General features: G+C 40.8%; 1 protein-coding gene across 1 annotated transcript in view; it reads left to right on the top strand.

Annotated features, from left to right (window-relative positions):
* The window catches only part of TUT7 (terminal uridylyl transferase 7), a 46,875-nt gene that overhangs the window by 8,514 nt on the left and 16,245 nt on the right, over nt 1-22,116 (top strand). Inside the window, 13 exon segments of the mRNA XM_033164853.1 lie at nt 1,131-1,247; nt 2,716-2,893; nt 3,249-3,337; nt 4,017-4,068; nt 6,805-6,874; nt 8,950-9,076; nt 15,505-15,624; nt 16,686-16,820; nt 18,131-18,311; nt 20,617-20,709; nt 20,712-21,321; nt 21,323-21,430; nt 21,432-21,750. Coding sequence (XP_033020744.1) covers nt 1,131-1,247; nt 2,716-2,893; nt 3,249-3,337; nt 4,017-4,068; nt 6,805-6,874; nt 8,950-9,076; nt 15,505-15,624; nt 16,686-16,820; nt 18,131-18,311; nt 20,617-20,709; nt 20,712-21,321; nt 21,323-21,430; nt 21,432-21,750 — 2,199 coding nt within the window.

Below are 22,116 nucleotides of genomic sequence, written 5' to 3'. Positions count from 1 at the left end.
ACATCATAGGTCATGATTCTAAGGTCTGTCCTTAGAATATATAAAAATATGGAAAGGCTTACCCAGATCCTTCTTAAAAGTCACATCTCTGTCAGGTTGCAGAGACTTTCAGGAGGCTGTGGGTTGAGAGTTAGTCCGTCAAGAGGTCTGATTCTCTCCTCTCTTCTCAAGGAAAGAATTCCTTTGAAGTGGTTAACTCTCATATCCATAGTCTCTTGTAAAAATTCCAATCACATAACTTAAATGTTGAGCTGATCCAGGAATATGAAATGTCTGGGTAATTTTTATTAATAAAATTCTCACTTGTCATCACATACATTGAAGTGATCAATGTGCAGCTCAGATTTAGGCCCGAGGAATGAGTATGTAAAAATCATTTCAAATCTGAATCAAAGGCACATTATTGGATCTTAAGCAATTTTTAGAGTCAGGAAAGCTCCCTGATTTAATAGGTAGTACATAGATGTTTCAATATGAGTATCATGCTTGTGCAGGAAAGACCATGCTGTTAAGTGAACGGGAAATAAGGTCCGTTCAGCATGAACAGTGATACATATCATAACTTTCCCATAGGACTGAAATGCTAGTTCTCAGTGCTATTTAAACGATCCTAGATGTTTACTGACAAATGGTTTGACTTTAACTCCAGGTGACTCGTCTTGACAGGAACATTGTGAAATGATATATTTGTAGAAGCTTTAATTTGTTTTAGTCTATTTTATTGTGGTTTAAACTTTTTGTATACACGCGTACCTCGGAAGTCAAACAGAATCCGTTCCAGAAGTCCGTTTGACTTCCAAAACATTTGACTTCCAAGGTGCGGCTTCTGATTGGCTGCAGGAAGCTCCTGCAGCCAATCAGAAGCTGCACAAGCCCCGTCGGACGTTTGGCTTCCAAAAGAACGTTCAGAAACCAGAACACTCACTTCCGGTTTTCGATAGTTCGGGAGCCAGAACGTTAGACTCTCAAGCCATTCGTGAGCCCAGGTACGACTGTATTTCAAATTAGAGTTGAATTTTTTCTGTAAACCACTTTGAAGTTGTTGTTTTTTCTACAATCAAGCGGTAAATAAATTTTATGAAATAAATAAATTAAAATCAATACATTTTAATACATTGTGTTCTCCTTAGCGCCCTCGAAGTTACCCAACAGCCAAATATACATGCAAATTATGCGATACTTTGATTGAGTCGGTGGCATTTGCTCATAAGCATATAAAAGAAAAAAGACACAAGAAAAACATAAAGGTGAGTCAAAGCTGTAGAAACATTACAGGGGTTTTGGGTGTGTGTGTGTGTTGTGCAGATTATTAGAGAGAGCTGAAAATATCACATGTCAGTATGGTAGCTGATGAGCAGCAGCAGCTAAACATGGGGGCCCCTACATTGCCCCCTCCTACCAACCTTATTCCCACCTTTCCTGCTTCAGGGCAGGATGTTCTGTCCTTGGGACCTGTAACTAGTGGGGAGGGAGCAATAGAGATGAAGCAGGAGAGGAAGTGGCCTGCAGCCAAAGGAAGGGAGGGCCACCAGCTAATGCAGTCCTTGGGCTGAAGCAGGTGAGCCATGCTTGCTCTAGGGAGTTAATTAGAAAAGTCATTAACTCAGCAGTCCAAATCCACACCGGAAAAGATGTCTTCGGATGGTGGCTCAAGGGGGGAAATAGAAGAGCCATTTGTGGGAGCCAGAGACCTTCAGGCAGCTGAGGGAGGTTGAAATGGAGGAGCGAATGTTGTAGCCAGGGATGTACTTGGGTAAGAGAACCGAGATCAGAAAGGGGCAAGGTTGTGGAAGCCTTTCAAGTTGGGGCAATTGGTTCATGCTGGATCTGGGCATGAGCAGGAAGACAAGGTATAGATTTGAAATCCCCTGCTTAAGATTGCCCTCCTCTTTTTGGTGTTTTTTACCACCTCATGAATACCTTTCTTTTCTTGTAGGCATCTGGCTTGCCGAGTTGATGCCTGTTAACCCTTGCTGTCATTTTTTCTAAACAATGTTGAATTTACGTTGTAAGCTCCTTGGGTTAGTTAGGGACCTTTTGGTTCTGCAAACTGCTATGCACATTGTTACCACGATACAAATACCTGGCCAATCCCCTGGCAACACCTCCCCAGGCAGGATTGGGCGGTTAACTGACATAGGCGGAGACCCCAGGTATCCCTGCCTGGGGGAAGGCGGCACCAGACGAACTACCAGGAATCACACTGGAATCCAGGGGGCTGTGTGCGACCACGCAAACATCGCCCCCCGTTTGATGTGGGGAACAGTCATTATCTGTGATGTTTTAGCTAGTAAGAGGACATACTTTTGGAAATGCTCTTTGCAGGGACATTAGAATTGGTTCTCTCTCTCTCTTCCCCCCCCCCCCATTATACAGTCGTACCTCAGGTTACGTAATTTTCGGGTTGCGTACTCCCGTGACCCGGAAGTGTAACCCGCCACGCCCGATCCGCGCATGCACAGAAGCATTCTGTGCGGTCTGCACATGCGCAGAACCAATCGGTGTGCTTTGCGCATACGCAAAGCGCGTTTTTCGGGTTGCGTACGTTTCGGGTTACGTACAGCGACCCGGAACCAATTAAGTACGTGACCCGAGGTACGACTGTAATATGGAGAAATAAAAGTAGGTAAACTGTGCCAGAGTATATACTTTTTACATTATTAAAATGATTTTGAGAGAAAAACAATATATATTTCTTGCATATTATCTCTAAAGGAAAAGCAAGAGCAACAGCTGCTGACTGCCCTACCTCCACCAACGCCTTTGCAGATTGAAGCTATTGGTGTTGCCATTGAGAAAGTAGTGCAAGAGTTTGGTTTAAACAATGAAGACTTTGAACAACGGCTTGGAGTTAAAACTGCCATGGAAAGTGTGTTGCATCAGAAATTGCCAGGTAACATTTTATGATAATTGTCTTTAACAAATGGTGAGCCGGGTTGTATTTCCATGGTATCTTAGTTACTTGATGCAAAATATGCACCCGACGCTGTAAAATAGATGAACTGCTAAAGGAGAAGCCTGCATAATGGCTAAAAATACCAGTAAGCAGTGCTTAAAGATCGCTAAATCAGATTCATATTCAAGTCCTTTAAATATTGATAGAACATAGGTTAACCAGGAAGGGATGTGGGGAGTGTAAACTCCTGTTGTTCCTGGATCTGCTCTGGTCAAGACCTCTTTGTGGAGAAGAAAGTATTTCCCCCTGTTCTGCATTTCAAATTGAAATTTTCCATTTTCATTCACTATAGATTGTTCTCTAAGACTGTATGGCTCTTCTTGCAGCAGATTTGGTTTCAAAAACTCAGATGTAAATCTAGATATCCAGTTTCCAGCTAATGTAAGTAATCATTTTCTTCAGGAAATATTGTATAAAGTGGATTCTAGCAGCTTTGCTATGGAATTAAGTTTACATGGTTCATAGCAGCCATAATGGTAATACAAAAATCAACATGCATGTCTGCAGCTTTGGGAAAGTTATAAATTTGAGCAGTTTATAAAAGCAAAGCATAGCAAAGATGCATATACAAAATCTCAAATAACTATTGATGTGAACTAAAGTTTTAATGAGACTCTCTTTTTTAATATGGTTATTGGTTGGCATCCATCTGTCTCCAGAGACAGTGGAAGAGCCAAACCATAGGAGTGTTACAGCACATGCTGTGGCTGTGAGACTGATATGGGAGAGACATGTTTTGTTGCAGCTGGGGCAAGTGAGGGTGTCCGGTTGTGCTAACACAGATGTACCATGGTGTTTCTTCTTTCTGCATATTTCACAGCGGTCATTCCTCCTCTGATTACAGGTCACTGCTATGTCTACATGACCTGAATGATTGTCTGGTTGTCATAATTTATTTTATTTTATTTTTCATTAAAGCCACCTCTTCTTTTTAAAGTACCACCAGACAGCTAGTTTTTCCAAGTTAAATGTCATGAAGTACTATGCTAATATTTCAAAACAAATGATGACATCAGTAAATGTTAAAATTTTATAGTTATTGTTTTGCTGTTCTTTATAGATGTCCCAACCAGATGTTCTCTTACTTGTACAAGAGAGCCTGAAGAATAGTGGTAAGGCCCATTCATTCATATCTCGACTTAGCCATGTCCTCACCCACATCGGGTGAGAATGTCATTTCTGTGCAAGTAGCACCAAACAAATATCTCTTGAGGATAGGCAGTGGACAGGACTGCATGTATCTAATGATTGCTGCCATTGTCCCTATCTGCATACAGCAACTAAGAGAAGAGAGTATTAGCACAGTGGTGGAAGGTGGTACTAGATAGATGTCTGGATTGGAATGGTGGATGGTTGATTTATAATTCTTTCAAAGCAGCTCATCCAAAGCCCAACAAACCATAGCTTGAGAAAAAGAATGGAGGAATCATATGGATCATACAGCTCCTCAGACATTTTGGCTACAGGAGAAAAGTATAGCCAAATGGTTCTTAGAGCTGATGGGGCCTAGGTGTTAGCATGCATCAGGTAGCAGCAAGAGGCAACACCTCTATAGTATGCACTTGGCCAAACACAACCACAACCCATCAACTATTTGTTGTTAAGGCTTCATTTAGAATATGAGGAAAAGGCTAAAAGATTTGGTTTATAAGGGGAGATTGAAGGAAAATGGAAGTGATCTGATGTCCGGATGGCCACTGCGAGAACAGAATACTGGATCACATGGGCCATGGGCCTGATAAAGTGGGCTCTTAGGTTCTTACGTATATTGAGTGGAAAGATCATGTTTACCAACATCTCGATAAATGCTGGTGTGGTGGCTTGGTAGGTTATGACCTGTTGCAGGAAGAGTAAAGGCACAATATGACACGTGTCAATTCATGTCCTTGTACTCTTTCGATTTATCTGGAATATTGACTGCTGGTTCCACAGCTTAGAATCAGGAATTGCCACTTCACTCCTAAATCTGCATTAAGATGGTGGACAAAACTCCACTGTAACTATTTTTAAGAACCCCGAATAAAGCAGATTGGCCAATGAATACCAATAATTAAAAAAAGGTTTGTAACACGGGCAGTCCTTGGCATTTAATGCTAGTTGGTGCATCATTTTCTGAAACAATCGTTCCTGGATTTTTATACACCAACAGAGGTGTCAGTTATACAAACTGATCAGTAAGTACAACCTGCGTACTACTAAGCCACACATTTTATTGTGGGTCTAAGCCCGTCATTTTAATAATAATAATAATAATAATAATAATAATAATAATAATAATAATAATAATAATAATAATAATAAATTTTATTTATACCCCGCCCTTCCCTGCCAAACCGGGCTCAGGGCAGCTAACACCAATAAAATCACAACAAAAACAAAACAATTCATTAAAATACAATTTAAAATTAAATCTAAACTGCAGCCTCATTTTTAAGTAGCCCACCAATCACACCAAAGGAATGAAACATCAGGGTTAAGTCGGGGCCAGTACTGAGAAGGCCCTGGCCCTAGTTGAAGCCAACCTAGCATCTTTGTGGCTCGGGACCTCCAACAAATTATTATTTGAGGACCTTAAGGTCCTACCCGGGACATTTTGTTGGTTCTGCTTGCCTGTCAGTTAACTTAACATGCTTTGCCTTCTTATCACGTACTTCCACATCTTTAATAAGTACATTAAAAAGATCCTAAAGGGCCTTCATTGGCTTCCAGTTTCTGAGCACAAAGTGTTGGTGCTCACCTTTAAATCCCTAAATGGCCTTGGCCCGGTATATCTAAAGGAGCGTCTCCATCCCCATTGCTCAGCCCACACATTGAGGTCCTCCTCTGAGGGTCTTCTGCTGGTTCCCTCACTGCAAGAAGTGAAGCTACAAAGAAACCAGGCAGAGGGCCTTCTCGGTAGTGGTGCCCTCTCTGTGGAACACCCTCCCTTCAAATGTCAAGGAGATGAAGAATTACACAACTTTAAGAAGACACCCCTTTATCGGGAGGTTTTTAACGCTTGGTGTTTTTAGATATGCTGTAAGCTGCCCAGAGTGCCTGGGGAAATCCAGCCAGCTGGGCGGGGTATAATTAATAAAATTATTATTATGATTACTGTTAGCAGTTACTCCTGAGCCTTTGCTTTGCGGGTGTTTTTTCAAGCTCAGCCACCTAATCAGCACCATGTGGAACAAATATTCATTTGCCTGTTTCCATTATGCTTATAAAAATAGGTAGCTGGTGGCCCCTTTTAATACCTTGGTAATTAATAGAAGCTGAATGAATAAAAAATATATGTGTAAATTGAAACTTAGATAAGTCCCTTAATCTTCAGGTGTATGATTTAATATGGCACCGATACTACGGTGCCCAAAATTTTACTTACTCAAAAGAGAGAAAGAACAGGCAAGCCCTGCTGCTTTTCTCTCTCTCATTTTAAGGGCCTAAACCACTGGTCAAGCTGTGAAGGATCAGGCACATGGGTTTGTGTGGCTTAAGCGGAACAGTTGCTGTTGTTGCTAACTAGTATTATTTATTAGTATCATTAGAGGGTTTCTTCTGGTCTTTAATGTTTGCAGTCTAAGAATGGATTCAGATGACCATCTGAAGCTCCATTCCCGTGGGCAAATGTTTTGCCCACTGACAGCTGAACCCTGTATTTATTGAAGAGGTATTTATCAGGAGAACCAGCACATTATAGCATCAAAGGGATGGCTGCAGTTGTCACATGAAAATTGCATACATTTGAATGTAAAAGACCAGCAAGGGCGTAGAAGATTTTCCTCTGCTCTTCTGTGTGTGAGACAGATTTTGCATCTTATTTTTCTTCAGTACCATGATTAATGTGGCTTTCTTTTTCCCCTTCTTAGAATCTTTTGTTGATGTTGATGCAGATTTCCATGCTAGAGTGCCTGTGGTGGTGTGCAAAGAAAAACAAAGGTCTCTGATGGCAAATTTGTGTGTGTGTGTGTGTATGTGTGTATAGTATTTAACAACGTAAATGAAAGACCCACACATCTCTGTTGGCTTCTGTATTAAATCATTCCAAATATATTGATTCCCATAGTAATGTGAGCAAACAAATTTTGCTTCCACTCTCATCAGTGCCCTAAGAATCACTTAGTTTTGCGCCTTTGCCTTCAAAGGGCAAAAGAAACAAAAAAAGAAGAAGAATCAATTTCCACGTGTGATGCAAGCATAAAGCCTTATCCCAGCTGTAAAGGTAAAGGGACCCCTGACCATTAGGTCCGGTCGTTTCCGACTCTGGGGTTGTGGCGCTCATCTCGCTTTACTGGCCGAGGGAGCCAGCGTACAGCTTCCGGGTCATGTGGCCAGCATGACTAAGCCGCTTCTGGCGAACCAGAGCAGCGCACGGAAACGCCATTTACCTTCCCGCTGGAGCGGTACCTATTTATCTACTTGCACTTTGACGTGCTTTCAAACTGCTAGGTTGGCAGGATATCCCAGCTGTAGTTTCTTGTAAATAAGTTTAGGGTTCTTGTAAATAAGTTTAGGGTTAGTGTCTTACTAAGACAATATCTTATCCCAGGTGGCGCTGTGGGTTAAACCACAGAGTCTAGGACTTGCTGATCAGAAGGTCAGCGGTTTGAATCCCTGCGACGGGGTGAGCTCCCGTTGTTCTGTCCCAGCTCCTGCCCACCTAGCAGTTCGAAAGCACGTCAAAGTGCAAGTAGATAAATAGGGACCGCTCTGGCGGGAAGGTAAACGGCGTTTCCGTGCACTGCTCTGGTTCGCCAGAAAGCAGCTTTGTCATGCTGGCCACATGACCCGGAAGCTGTCTGCGGACAAATGCCGGCTCCCTTGGCCTATAGAGCGAGATGAGCGCCGCAACCCCAGAGTCGGACACGACTGGACATGATGGTCATGGGTCCCTTTACCTAAGACAATATCAAGCTATGTCATGCTCAGACTAGACACATGACTTAAGTTACTTAAGTCTATTGACTTTGATGGGACTACTCTGAATATGACTAATCCTGTTCCTGCTTACCTGGTAGTAAGCCCCATTGAGCTCAGAACTTCTCAGTAGACATATTTGTGCTATGAGAAACATCAAGAACAGCTGGCACAACTTTAATATTAAATAGGTATACACTGGTATATTTTTCTAACCATTTACATAGCACCACTTACTTAAAGCTCTTACAGTTTATTAATATTTTAATAAGAACCATAGCATAATTAAATGGTTTATATTTAGATAGCGCTTGTTTACCAACTGAAGTAAGTAAATCATCTATTAAAAAGTAGGCTAATGTAGTTTTTAAGAGTCATTAAAGTGCTGTTCCAAAGCATAATTGTCTGTTAGAAGGTTAATGCAAGTAATGACTGCAATTAAGCATAATCCACCTCACATCAAGTGAGTTTTATGCAGTCATAATGTATATATTTATTATAGCTTCAGTACAGACATTTAAGCAGAAATTCTTCTGGCTGCTTCCTTGATAGGATGACAATCCATTAGCCTGCCTTTCCTCAAACCCTGCTAATGAGGATACAAATGAGCTTTCATACAATAATAAAGCAACCATAAGTTAGGATCCGATAATTCCCAAGTATGTCAACTGTGATTGATATATATGCAACACTGGCCCCTGTTATTGCATGTTAATCCAACCGCCTGATTCAACTCTAAATAGAAAAATCTCACTCTTCAAGCAGATATCTCATCTGTGAATTAACAAACATCATGGCGGCTGTGATTTAATTCTTTATTACACATCAGATAGAACCACCCATTCAGTGACTGCCACTGAAAATACCAGTTTCACAGCTGCTCCTCTTCCTCACCTCCTGAATAACATTTAGTAGAAGAGCATGTGTTGCACCAACATTGTAGTCGTGATGCCACATCTTGCTTATTTCTGCCACATTTCTGGGAGAAATGAGGAAACGCTGTTTTCTGCAGTATCCACTCATTTTCAGTTCCACCCTTAGTTTGCTTTTCCTAGGGAGTGAAAATATTTTTACATATCTGTCTTTTATCATTTTAGTGGCCTTGTTTGCAGAGTAAGTGCTGGGAATGAAAACGCCTGTCTGACAACAAATCACTTGGCTAAACTAGGAAAACTAGAACCTCCTCTTGTGTCCCTGGTAATTGCCTTTAGACACTGGGCCAAGGTAAGTCTGGCTTTGTAGCAAAGTACAAATACTCATATTGTTTGCCATGATCAGTGTTTGAAAAGCCCATTCTTCTAGGCGCATTTTGCGATGGGGAATTTCATTAGCATGAGCAGTTTCTGAGCTCTGGGCGCAGTACTGCGCCTAAGATTTCAGATTAAAACTGCAGAGTGGAAGGAAAGGAGGACCTTTTTCTGCCTCCCCATTTCCAGCCAGTCTCTGAAGACTGGAGAAGGTGCAGGGATAGGACCTAGACCATGTAAACAATGAACTTAATATTTTAGCAGCAGTTCATTCATTTTCAGATTTTTGTATTCTTGTTATTAAAAATCGCACCTAGACATTCCATTGTTGCGCCCATAACCTCGGTTTAAGGTGCCATTTAGCCCCTAGCTTTCATACCTCAGTTTCTAACATTGGCCACGATTAAGGTTGTGTGTACAATGTGTACTCTGTCCTTTAATATTTTTTAAAATATTTGTTCTGTATATATAATTAATTTAAGCAATTGTACTTAACACTTTGGAGCTTGCTGAGCCTTTCTGCGCATGACACTGATTCATGATTGAATGTTGCATGTAAGCTACTATCTGAAAATAATGTATTTCTTAAACAGGGGGTGAAAGTTGCTTTAGACAATCGCAGCTACATTTTCCAACACCTGAACTCTGTTTAGTAGCATTTGAATATTGGATTAGGAAACATATTTCTTTCTGAAGAATTTATGTGGCCTCCAACTTGCTATAACTCTGAAACAGTGGTCATAGCAAGTGATTGGAAAATGGTAGAAACCTGAGGCAGCCCCTTCAACTTTAGCTAATTTATATACAGTGGTACTGTACCTCGGGTTGCGCACTTAATTTGTTCCGGGGTGCCGTTCACACCCCAAACAGTGCTCAACCCAGGTGGCGCTTTCGCGCATGCGCGAAAACGCGAGATCGCACTTCTGCACATGCGTGAACTGCGCAGAACTTTCCTGCGCATCCGCGGACATGCGCAGAAGCATCCGCGCTCCGTGTTTCACTTCCGGGTTTGCGGGGTCTGCAATTCGAACGTACTCAACACGGAGCGTTCGCAACACGAGGTATGACTGTAGCTTGGTGCTTCAAGTGATATGTGTCCTGATTGTAAGAGATTTTTGGCCCAAATCAGAGAAGACCCTGGAGGTGAGACTTGTTCCACCTATGTATCTATCTCTAACCAAGCACAGAAGTATTCATAAGGCATGACATAATTTGGAACAGATAGCTTCTGTTGTAATCCTGGCTATGTGTGATCATAACAATTCATGGGCAGTCAAAGTCAGCACACTTATTTTTGTCCACTAAAATCCATTGCCCAAACTTTCAAAGCCCTGTTTCCTGCCTATTTTTTTTTTTTAAAGAAAACTCAAATCATGGTGGTACAGTGGAGCAAAGTCATCTTTTATAAGGATATCCCCAGATTTTTTTTGGACAAAAGAATTCCATATAACGATTTGGTTGCAGAACTAAGGAGGAACAACATCTCCTTCAGTTGGGAATTTCCAGAAGGTCTTGCATTTACATTCAAAGGAAAAAAGACAAGAATTAAATCCCTGGCTGAAAAGCAGAAATTTCTGGATAAACACTTGGAAGAACTCAAGGCAGGGCTGCCTGAGCCATCGCCATATAGTCGTCCAGGAGTATTCCCACCTCCGGGGATACCAGGACCAAGCGACAAAGATCCAGAAGAAGATAAGTTAGCACAAGCGACTGGAGGAGAGGCCTAAAACAAAGGAATATGGCGCTGAAGTTATTGACATGGAACGTACGGGGATTGAACCAGAGACCAAAGAGACGCAGAGTATTTCATGGATTGGAAAAGAAGGATTTGGACATTATATGTTTGCAGGAGACCCATATAATTCGGCGACACAGAAGATTACTACAAAATAAAAAGTTAGGCTAAGAGTTCATATCATCAGACAAGGTCAAAAAGAGAGGTGTGGTAATATATGCAAAGGAGAAATATAATCCAAGACAGTTATTCAAAGACGAAGAAGGGAGATATATTGCAATTGAGATTAAAACACAAGGCGAAAAACTTTTGATTCTGGGACTTTATGCACCAAATGATGGAAAGTCAATTTTCTACAAAAAAATACATGACTTGCTGTTGGACTATTTGGATTACAAACTGATTTGCCTGGGAGATTTCAATGGGGCGGTTTCCACTCTAATGGACAGATCCCAAAGAACAAAATTAACAAATGATGGGAAACTCCCCAAGACCTTTTTTGAAATGGTGGACAATTTAAATCTGGAGGATGCCTGGAGATTGAAAAACCCCACTGAGACAGAGGCAACTTACTACAGTGAATCCCAGCAGTCATGGTCGAGGATAGACTATATCTGGATATCAAACGAATTGACATCTAAAATATATAAAGCAGAAATCGGCCCAAAGACATATTCGGACCATAACCCTGTACAGGTAACACTTAAAATGGTTTCCAAGGGATCTTTTAGATGGAGAATGGATGACGCGTTGATGAGAGATACCAAGCTGGTAGAAAGAGCCATGAAAAAGATGAAGGAGTATTTTCAAATCAATTGGAACTCGGAAGTAGAAAAAAGAATCGCATGGGATGCAAGTAAAGCGGTAATGAGAGGATTCCTCATAAGTGAAAAAGCGAAAAAGAAAAAACTACAAAATGCAGAAATGGAAAGGCTTTTGAAATTAATTAAGTTAAAGAAAAGGAGTTAAGAGGTCATCCCAAATCTTCAAGAATTCAAAAGGAAATCAAATACTTGCAATCCCAGTATGCTAAAATCATGAACCAAGATCTAGAATGGAAATTGAAAATGATGAAACAAAGATCATTTGAATCAGCGAATAAATGTGGAAAACTATTAGCCTGGCAACTGAAGAAAAGACAAAAGGCCAACGTCATCGGCAATTTGGTAGTAAATGGAAAAATAGTGGAAAATCCGGAGGAAATCAGGAAGTGCTTTCAAAATTCTACAAGCAACTGTACAAGGAGGAGAAGATAAAGAAGAAGAGATAGACCGGTTTCTGCTACAACATGGTTTGCAGAAAGTCCCAGAGGACAGACTAACAACTCTCAACCACCCGATATCGATCCAAGAATTGAGGAGGCAATTAAAAACATGCAATTAGGAAAGGCCCCAGGACCAGATGGACTAACTGCAAAGTTTATAAGACTCTTAAAGACTGGCTTTCACAGCCATTGAAGGCAGTATGCAACAAATATTAGAAGGAGATAGGGCACCAGAAACGTGGAAAGAAGCATTATCACGCTCATTCCAAAACCAGATACAGATAGAATGCAAATGAAAAAACTATCGTCCAATTTCCTTATTGAATGTGGATTATAAAATTTTTGCAAATATTATGGCTACAAGATTGAAAAGAGTGCTGAAGGATTATATTCATAAAGAACAGGCGGGTTTTCTTCCAGGAAGACAAATAAGTAATAATACGAGAATCATTGTGGACATTTTAGAAAAACTGGAAAGAAACATAAATACCGAGGCAGCACTATTGTTTATTGATGCGGAGAAAGCTTTTGATAAATATCTTGGAAGTTTATGAAAAAGAATTTGGAAAAGATGGGAGTTGGAGAAAGATTCCTAAATGGTATTAAAGCCATTATACTGAACAAAGAGCTAAAATAATAATAAATGGCGTGATATCGGAAGAAATTGAAGTTCAAAAAGGAACAAGACAAGGGTGCCCTATTTCCCCTTTATTATTTATAACGGTCCTGGAAGTCCTTTTAAATATGCTACGAAAAGAGAAACAGGTAAAAGGAATTAGAGTGGGAGAGAAAGAATACAAATTACGCGCCTTCGCAGATGATCTGATGCTATCCCTACAAGAACCAGAAAGCAGTGTCCCCAAAGCCTTAGAATTAATTGAACAATTGGACGTGTAGCTGGTTTCAAATTAAACAAACAGAAAACCAAAGTTTTAAGTAAAAACATGAGTGCAGAACAGATACAAAGATTACAGGAGGGCACTGGCCTCACTTTGTTAAAATGGTAAAATATCTAGGTATCAATCTCACGGCAAAAAATGTGAACTTGTACAAAGACAATTATGAAAAACTGTGGATAGAGATAAAAAAAGACTTGGAGATATGGACAAGATTGAAACTATCGTTGAATGGGAAGAATAGCTGCCATTAAAATGAATGTTCTACCAAGGATGCTGTTTTTATTCCAAGCCATACCAATTTGGATAAGATGGACTGTTTTAAGATGTGGCAAAAGGACTTATCAAAGTTTATATGGCAGGGCAAAAAGCCAAGAATCAGTTTAAGATCCTAACAGACTCTAAAGAGAGAGGAGGCTTCGCCCTGCCGGACTTAAGACTTTATTTTGAAGCAGCGGCCTTTTGTTGGTTAAAGACTGGTTTTAAATTAGAGAACGTAGATGTGTTGGACTTGGAGGGACACGATAATATGTTTGGTTGGCATGCATACCTTGGTATGACAAAGTTAAAATTCACAGAACTTTTAAGAGTCATATAATCAGGAAATCTTTGTATCAGGTTTGGATTAGGTATAAAGACTTACTGGAGAGAAAGACACCTAGATGGATATCGCCAGTGGAGGCTAGGCCTACAAGAGACCAAAAATGTCTGCTAGATGGTTGCGATATATGGACATATTGCAACAAGAAGGGACTCATTAAGCTGAAAGTTATGATCAAGTCAAAAGCCAAGTCCTGAACTGGTTGCAATATCATCAAGTACACGAAATTTTAAACTAACTAAAAAAGTTGGTTTTCAGGTGGAAAAATCAAAACTGGAAACAGAACTGATTGAATCGAACGTCAAAAAACCTTTCCAAGATGTACAATTTGTTGCTAGAGTGGCATACTAAAGATGAGTTGGTTAATCAACAATGATAGATTGGGCAAAAGATGTTGGTCATAATATTATGATGGATGACTGGAGAGATTGTGGAGGAAAGATATTAATTTCACAGCTTGTAACAGTTAAGAGAAAATGTAATGAAAAGGATATATAGATGGTATCTGACACCAGTTAAGTTAGCTAGAATGAATTCTAAAATGTCGGACGTGTGTTGGAAATGTAAATCGTCAAAAGGTACTTTTTATCATATGTGGTGGTCGTGTTCAGGGGTAAAGGCCTTCTGGGACAAGATTTAAATGAGCTTAAGAAGGTAATGAAAATTACCTTTTGCAAGAAACCAGAGGCTTTTCTCTTGAGCATGACCAATGAGGAGATACCCAGTCAGGATAGAGTGTTTTTATGTATGCCACAACAGCTGCTAGAATTTTATTGGCAAGAACCTGGAAGGGCGAAGAGATACCGACTATTGAAGAATGGCAGATGAAATTGATGGAGTACATGGAGCTTGCAGACCTCACCGCCAGAGTCCGAGACCAGAGGGAGGAGAAGGTGTCACAAGATTGGAAGAAATTCAAAGACTATCTAGTTAATCATGTTAAAATGAATGTCTGAATGTTTGTGCAGAAATATATAAAAGAATCGGCTTTTGAAGTTTAAGTAGAGTTATAAATGTTAAAGAAGATAATATTTGATTGGATAGACCTATCTGTATAAGAAGATGATAAGATGTAGAATATAAGTTAAGGAATATTTTTGTCTAGATAATTTTAAGAAATATTAGAATGTTGAGTTTAAGTCAATGATAAAAGAAATGAAGCTACCTTAAAAGTATATAGGTTTTTGAAGACAGAGGAGGGACCAGGGGAAGTCCCCCTAAGAAGTTAAAACAAGTTTAAAAACAGAGATAAGGATTTAGTAAGGTTTGTATAAGTTTGTTTTGTTATATGGTTTTTTGTATATATTTTTTTGGTTATTGCTTGTTTATTATGTTTTTATGGTGTTTATATGTAGGTTTAATGTTGTTTTGTTTGTTCTATGGAAAAATAATAAAATCTTATTAAAAAAAGAAAAAGAAAACTCAAATCAAGGATCCGAGATCTGTACCCAGTACTGAAGTCCACTGAAGTACAGACATTATGCTTTCATAATCACAGTTAGGTGATCGGAAGTGCTCTTTGATCTCACACACCTTCCTCTCCTCCTCCTCCTCTGATGCGTAAATTCTCCCATTCTGTTCATTTTCAGAGCTGATAACGGTAGCGTGTTAATAGCTACAATGATGATTGGCTAGCCGTGGATAGAAGTGGGTTTTCAAACAGTTATCTGAGTGAAAGTTCCTGTTCTTATGTAACACTTCTCTATCTTTGCTCTAAACATGAAAGCAGTGGGGGGGAATTCATACATCGAAGTGGGGTGGGGCGTAGAAGGATGTGAGCCTGCAGGCTGGTCTTAATCTCCTTGCTATAGCAGCATTACCTTAACAGCAGGCCACATCTAATAGGATTCTGAAGCTTGCTCTCAGTGCTCTTCAATGAATTTTTTCTTTTTCTTTTATTTTCTTATAGCTCTGTTGTGCAGATCGTCCTGAAGAGGGTGGCTTACCACCTTATGTGTTTGCTTTAATGGTCATTTTCTTTCTGCAACAGAGGAAAGAACCCTTTCTGCCTGTATATTTAGGATCATGGGTAAGCATGCCTTGCATAAAGGTTTCTTAAACATCTATAAAAGGTATTGAAGAGAGAGAAAGAATGCATCTCAAACAGTAGCAGCCTGTAGAGAATCTTCCGAGTTCCACAAGCTCAGATGTTTCCTCTTGCTTTCCTCACGTGCACAGTTTTAATACACCCCAATCTGATGAAATCATGGTTTGCAATTCACATCTGATCTGGCAGATAATATATGAGGTTTCGAAAGGTTTTGGAGAAACTTCTTTACCAAAGACTCCTAGGTGAACTAGCAGTTATGATGTAAGATTTTTTTTTTTAAAAAAAAACCCTCTTCCAAATTGTTAAGTGGAAGAGAGTTAAGAGTGAGGTCCCACAAGGACCTGCATTGATACTAGTGCTACTTAAATTAATAAATTACCTGGAGTCTGTCTGTCTGTCTCTGAACAGTGAGGTTAGCAGATGGCATCTCAGTATTCAGGTTGATAAAACCCCAAGTTCAGAACACCATGATGGAGTTATTAACAGGGATTGACCATATCTTCCAAGCACAATTCAAAGTGCTGATGTTGAACTTTAACACCCTCAGCTTTTTGGGTCCAGGGTCTCCGAAGAGTCGACCCATTCACCTGTGTAAGATTTTACTCCTGCTATAACAATAATGTTGGTTTGGCACCTGTTTTTATATGTTTAGATGATTTATTGTATTTATCAATGATCTTGAACAAGCTACCTTGAGTGCAATTTTAGGAAGGTGAGGGTGTGTGTGGTGTTTTTTAATAAAAAAAAAAGAAGAAAACAGTGAAGAAAAGGAGACTTAAAACTAAAAATTAAGGTAGCAATATTGGCTCATAAGAAAAATTCCAAGTCATCTATAAGCCTTGTGACTAGCAAAATTAATGTCAGATGAGATTATTGTATGTGCAAAATGGTGAGGAACTGGAACAAAAAATTGTAGTCTTTTATGAAGCTTGATGGGGTCTAAGTGGACAGTGACTGTTCAGGGGGGAAAATCTTAGACTCATGGGAAACTTGCTGAAAGGAATTTGACTTCTAATCATTTTCTCTCCTCCTGTTGCTAGATTGGAGGGTTTTCATTGAACAAACTGGTGAACTTTAATCTAAAAGAAGTTGAAGATGACATTGTGGTCTGGGAGCACAATCCTGCTGTTGAGGATCCTGGCTCTTCAAAGGAAACTTCTCCTAAGCGGGGAAAGGTATCAATTTTAAGACTGGAATTTAAGTTTTAAACCCTTCACACACTTTTATTTTTTACAAGTAGCAGCAATGTAGAATTAAAGAAGAAACTATTGTGCTATTTTTATATTGCCTCAAACACTTTTTTAAAAATACATATGTCTGTTGAAGGTACTGTCTGATGATTTTGAAGAAATATGTCAGAATGTTTGATAGATCCTGTCTAATGAAGCTTGTGCTCTGATAATCTGATGTTTGATGTCAAGTACGGACACGACTGGACCTAATGGTCAGGGTCCCTTTACCTTTTACTTACTTCCATGTCTGATAGAGATTCTGTTGTCTGTCTTTGGGTGCCTAAAATACTTAAAGGTAAAGGGACCCCTGACCATTAGGTCCAGTCGTGTCCGACTCTGGGGTTGCGGCGCTCATCTTGCGTTACTGGCCGAGGGAGCCAGCGTTCAGCTTCCGCGTCATGTGGCCAGCATGACTAAGCCGATTCTGGCGAACCAGAGCCGCACGGAAACCCGTTTACCTTCCTGCCGGAGCGGTACCTATTTATCTACTTGCACTTTGATGTGCTTTCGAACTGCTAGGTGGACAGGAGCAGGGACCGAGCAACGGGAGCTCACCCCGTCGCAGGGATTCGAACCGCCAACCTTCTGACTGTGGTTTAACCCACAGCGCTACCTACGTCCCTTCCTAAAAACTTAGCTATTATCTAATCCATGTTTTTTTTACATCTTGCTGATCTGAGTACGGGGTTGCACTATACAGCTGCGAATTTATTAGCCCTTGCATAGGGGCTGCTGCCTCTGCCTATTTTGCTTTACAGCTCGGCCAAAAGAAGCATCACCTAACAGCTTTCCTATCCCTGTGCTCTCCTGCTACCACTGGTGGTGGGTGAAAGGGAGCAAGTCTCCCCCTCAACTCCCCGTGCTGTTCTGCTGCCTCCCAGAGAAGGAAGTCTGCTGTTTTTAAATGCAGGCTTCCATTCCTTGGTGACAGTGGCAAGGAGGGAGAGACGAAGAGGAGAAGGGCTTTCTTTCCTTCGTTCCCCAGTGTGGGAAGGCCTTCCTAGGCCACCTGCTCGCTCCCCTGGTAGGCTCATTTGGGGTGCATGCTTACTTGGTCCCAGCATTACAGTGGATGAATGCAAATAAAGTACAGGGAAATACGTGGTAAATGCCGGATTATGGCTCTTTTTCTCCTGCTTCACTTGAACTTGAATCTTCAAAATCTAGGCCAAAGTGTGATACTGCCTTTTTTTTGGCTTTGGGGTGCATATGCTAGGCCAATGAGGTAATTCAGCCTTTGTTTTAATTGGCAGGTTCCTTTAGTATTTGATTCGGATCATCAGTGTTTAGTCCCAGTTGGACAGCTCTGGGTTGAACTGCTTCGTTTCTACGCCCTGGAGTTTAATTTGGCTGACTTAGTCATTAGCATACGCCTCAAAGAAAAAGTGTCTCGCGAATCTAAGGACTGGCCCAAAAAGCGGATTGCTGTGGAAGGTATTTGAAAGTGGTTCGTTTGCAGGAAGGTCCAATTGGTATTACCTTTTGGAGAAATGTGTATCGTTTGGCATTTAAAGCACACTTTCCTCCCCCCCTTTTTATATTCTTCTTAAGCAGGTACCACTCAAATCATAGAATCTTAGAACTGTAGAGTGGGAAGGGACCCCAAGGATCATCTAGTCCAGCCCCCTGCGATGCAGGAATCTTAACTAAATCATGTGACAGGTGGCCATCTAACCTCTGCTTAAAAACCTCCAAGGAGGATGGGGATTCACCACCTCCCTGCTCCACTGCCAAACAGGTCTTACTGTCAGTATTAGCTACAGCTGAGAAAACTCAGACTAAGTTTAGTTGTTTTCTCTGTTTGTTCATTACGACTGTCTAAGGACTCTTGGTTTTGGCCGTGGCGCATGGAACAACAGTTCAGCTGAGCATGCCTTTACATTGGTCTCCATGGCTGCTATTTCTTTGTGGCAAGCCACCTCTGTGCACCTGCTGGTCATGAGTTGGAAGGGACCCCTAGAGCCATCTAGTCCAACCCAGTGCAATGCAAGAATATCTTTGTTCCGTGCTCCCGGGCTGCTTCCGGGGGTGGGGGAGCCACGTGATAAGGTTGCGAATATAAGCCACACTTTAACTTTTCATGGCCCAATTTTTTTTGGGGGGGGGGGAATGGGGCTTATACTCGTGCCAATATAGTAAGCAGTTTTATCACTGAGAGCCAGTGTGGTGTAGTGGTTAAGAGTGGTATACTCGTAATCTGGGGAACCGGGTTCGTGTCTCCATTCCTCCACATGCAGCTGCTGGGTGACCTTGGGCTAGTCACACTTCTCTGAAGTCTCTCAGCCCCACTCACCTCACAGAGTGTTTGTTGTGGGGGAGGAAGGGAAAGGAGAATGTTAGCCGCTTTGAGACTCCTTCGGGTAGTGAAAAGCGGGATATCAAATCCAAACTCTTCTTCTTCTTCTTCTTCATCACTCGGAGGTATAGATTAGGTGGTTTACACACACACACACACACACACACAAACCGCCGCCCCCCACCTCAAGCAGCTGTGTAAAGCAGCTTCTAGAGAGAATCATTTGCTGCAAAATATTTCTGGTAAACATCTATTTCATAAAAATAGTTTTCTTATTTTCCATCCCTATCAGGACCCTCAGGGTGGCTTACAGTTTCAAGTATAAAACCATAAAAAGCAGAATAAGCTCAAGTAATAACCACATTCCATGAACATTAACAGTAGCACCCCCCAAAAACCAGGACAGTCGGACTCAACAAGCATGCTCACCTAAATGAAAATATTTTGACCTATTGTCAATGAGGCATTGAGCAGAGTTTCAGAGTCCGGGCATAATGACCCATATCACCTGGTGGGCAGGATTTATTGTGTTGGGACTCTCAACTCCTATCAGCCCCAGTCAGAGTAGCCAATGGTCAGGACTGGTGGCAGCTGTATTCTCAATGAGATCTTGGAGGGCTAAAGGTTAGCCACTCCTGCTTAATGTAGCTTGCTGTTGGCTAAAAAGCTTCATTGCTTTCTCTTAAGTTCAGTGAATGAATGAATATACTTTATTCGGTCACAGACCAGCATAAAACAAGATATTTGCATTTATAAAAACAATGTAAAAAATGTATGTTTAAATGGGTACTCATTACATGATGAGGGCATATTCAACATATCCAGCCCGACTTAAACCATGTCCTTAAAATCATTGATTAAACATAGATATAACTAATAAAATTTAGACTCGGGTATCGGTTCTATGAGATAGGCTACTAAAATATAGATCCAACAATATTTTAGGCCACTATTTAAAAGTTGATTTACATCACAGACCATCTTTCGACGTATATCTATCAAGGCTGCACAGAATCTGGCGACAGCGTAAGTGATTTCTGGGCTTTCATCCGTAATAGCAATGAGATATTACGTTGTTCTGAAAGCCCAGGAGACGTATCTAAAATGGGTTGGATAAACCTTGCTCGGACGTCCGTATAATACTTGCAGTAGAAGAAGACATTAAGTTCAGTGGTTAGCCATCTGTTTATGCCATCTGTTTATGTCGCTTTAAGTGTGTTTTATTCATGCCTCAGATGTGATAGATAAATCTGTGAAGTGGGTGTCTGCTAAGGAGAGGGGCTTCCCAGAGATGCTCACTTGATCACTTGATCACTTTATGATCTTTTTAGTGCCAAGAGGAAATCTTATTATTCACCTAGACCTTGGGGGGAATGATAGTATTAAAACCTACTGTAACACCTTCAGTAAGATATAGTTGACTTGGACTCTTGTTTTCCCCAGATCCTTACTCTGTGAAGAGGAATGTGGCAAGAACCCTTAATAGTCAACTAGTTTATGAATATATTCTTCACTGCTTACGGGCAACTTACAAGTATTTGCCTTGCCTCATAAACAAAGCACAAAAAACAACCAAAAGAGACCTGCTGAATCCTTGGTACTCTCAGAGCCGGAGAAGAGCACTCTTAAACCTGGCATCCCTGACACACAAAATGCACGTGATGAGGCAGAGAAATCGCCTATGGACAGCTGTGTAACTGCTAGCATGAAAAGTTCTTATTTTCCTCAGGAACCTGTGTTGGATCCTTCTCAGGTGTTTGGTGCTGAAAGCTTTGTGGAAGAGCAGCTGGCAGATGATATAGAGCATTTAGGTGTTTCCCATGAGGACTCGGACTGCATAATTGAAGAATTTATTTCGGGCGACAATGAGGAATATAAACCGAGCTGCGAGGAGACAGAGAGTGGAAATGAAGAGGAAGAAGAAGAAGGGCACGAACGGGATAGAAAATGGCAGGCACATTTGGGTATCAATCAAGGTTTGGATGAAGACAGTGAAAGTGGAGATCTTGCCGTTCCAGCTGGTGAGCATGATGTTGAAACTGACAGCGTTTCTGATATGGAGAATTTTCAAAATACGGTAGCTGCTCTTGATGGGTTTGGTTTAGAATGCGGCGGTGGACTAGACGATAAGGTTGACGTGGATGAGGAGCACAGAAGGAACTGATGAACTGGATGATTCCCTGATCAAACTGGAACCAGCAACTCAGGAGCAAGTATTTGAAATGGATAATTCGGAGGAGGAAGAAGAGGAGGAGGAGAGAAGAGGAGGAGGAAGTTCACAGTATCATAAACCAGAGACAACTTGATAATGTTATCAATACTGAAGATGAGCTGGATAACACATACACTGGATCTGGCGTTGAAGAGCCTCTGTCGGAAGAAGAAGAATTGTTTATTTCTGTCAAATATGAAGACAGTGAGTTTAGGAAGAATGCAGATGAACCTCCAGGGCAGATTTGGATAAAGAAGAGAATGCTGAAAAAGAAGAGTCTTTTGGAAAGCAACATGCTCATAGACCAATGTGGCAAATCTGAATTCTTCTATGAGTTTAATAAATATTCTTTCACAAAAGGCAAGGTAATAACAGTATAAAATTGTAAAATGCTGTTTATGCTGCAGTTCTTTCATTCCATTGCATTTTTATCTGTAGAGGTGGGACTAATCCACATTAGAGGCTGTGTGTTTGGTCCTACAAATGTCGTTTAATTCCAGATTCATAAATCGGGACTAGAGGAACAAGTTTTTCTTTTCTTTTAAAAAAAAATCCCATTGATGCATTATAATTTCTACCATCCATAATCAAGCTGACTGTTTTTTGAGTTTCTGTCACGTGTCAAAATATTCACAGGTTTGAGCAAATAGCATGGCAGGCTTTAAACACAGTCAGTATGACATGACAGTTGGAAGTTGTATAATACGATAAGCTGTTGCTGATGTACAGAG

The sequence above is a fragment of the Lacerta agilis genome, chromosome 11 (assembly GCF_009819535.1).
Source record: "Lacerta agilis isolate rLacAgi1 chromosome 11, rLacAgi1.pri, whole genome shotgun sequence".
Lineage (NCBI taxonomy): Eukaryota > Metazoa > Chordata > Lepidosauria > Squamata > Lacertidae > Lacerta > Lacerta agilis.
Note: the sequence above shows the minus strand (reverse complement) of the source record. Positions and strands in the feature narration are given on the sequence as shown.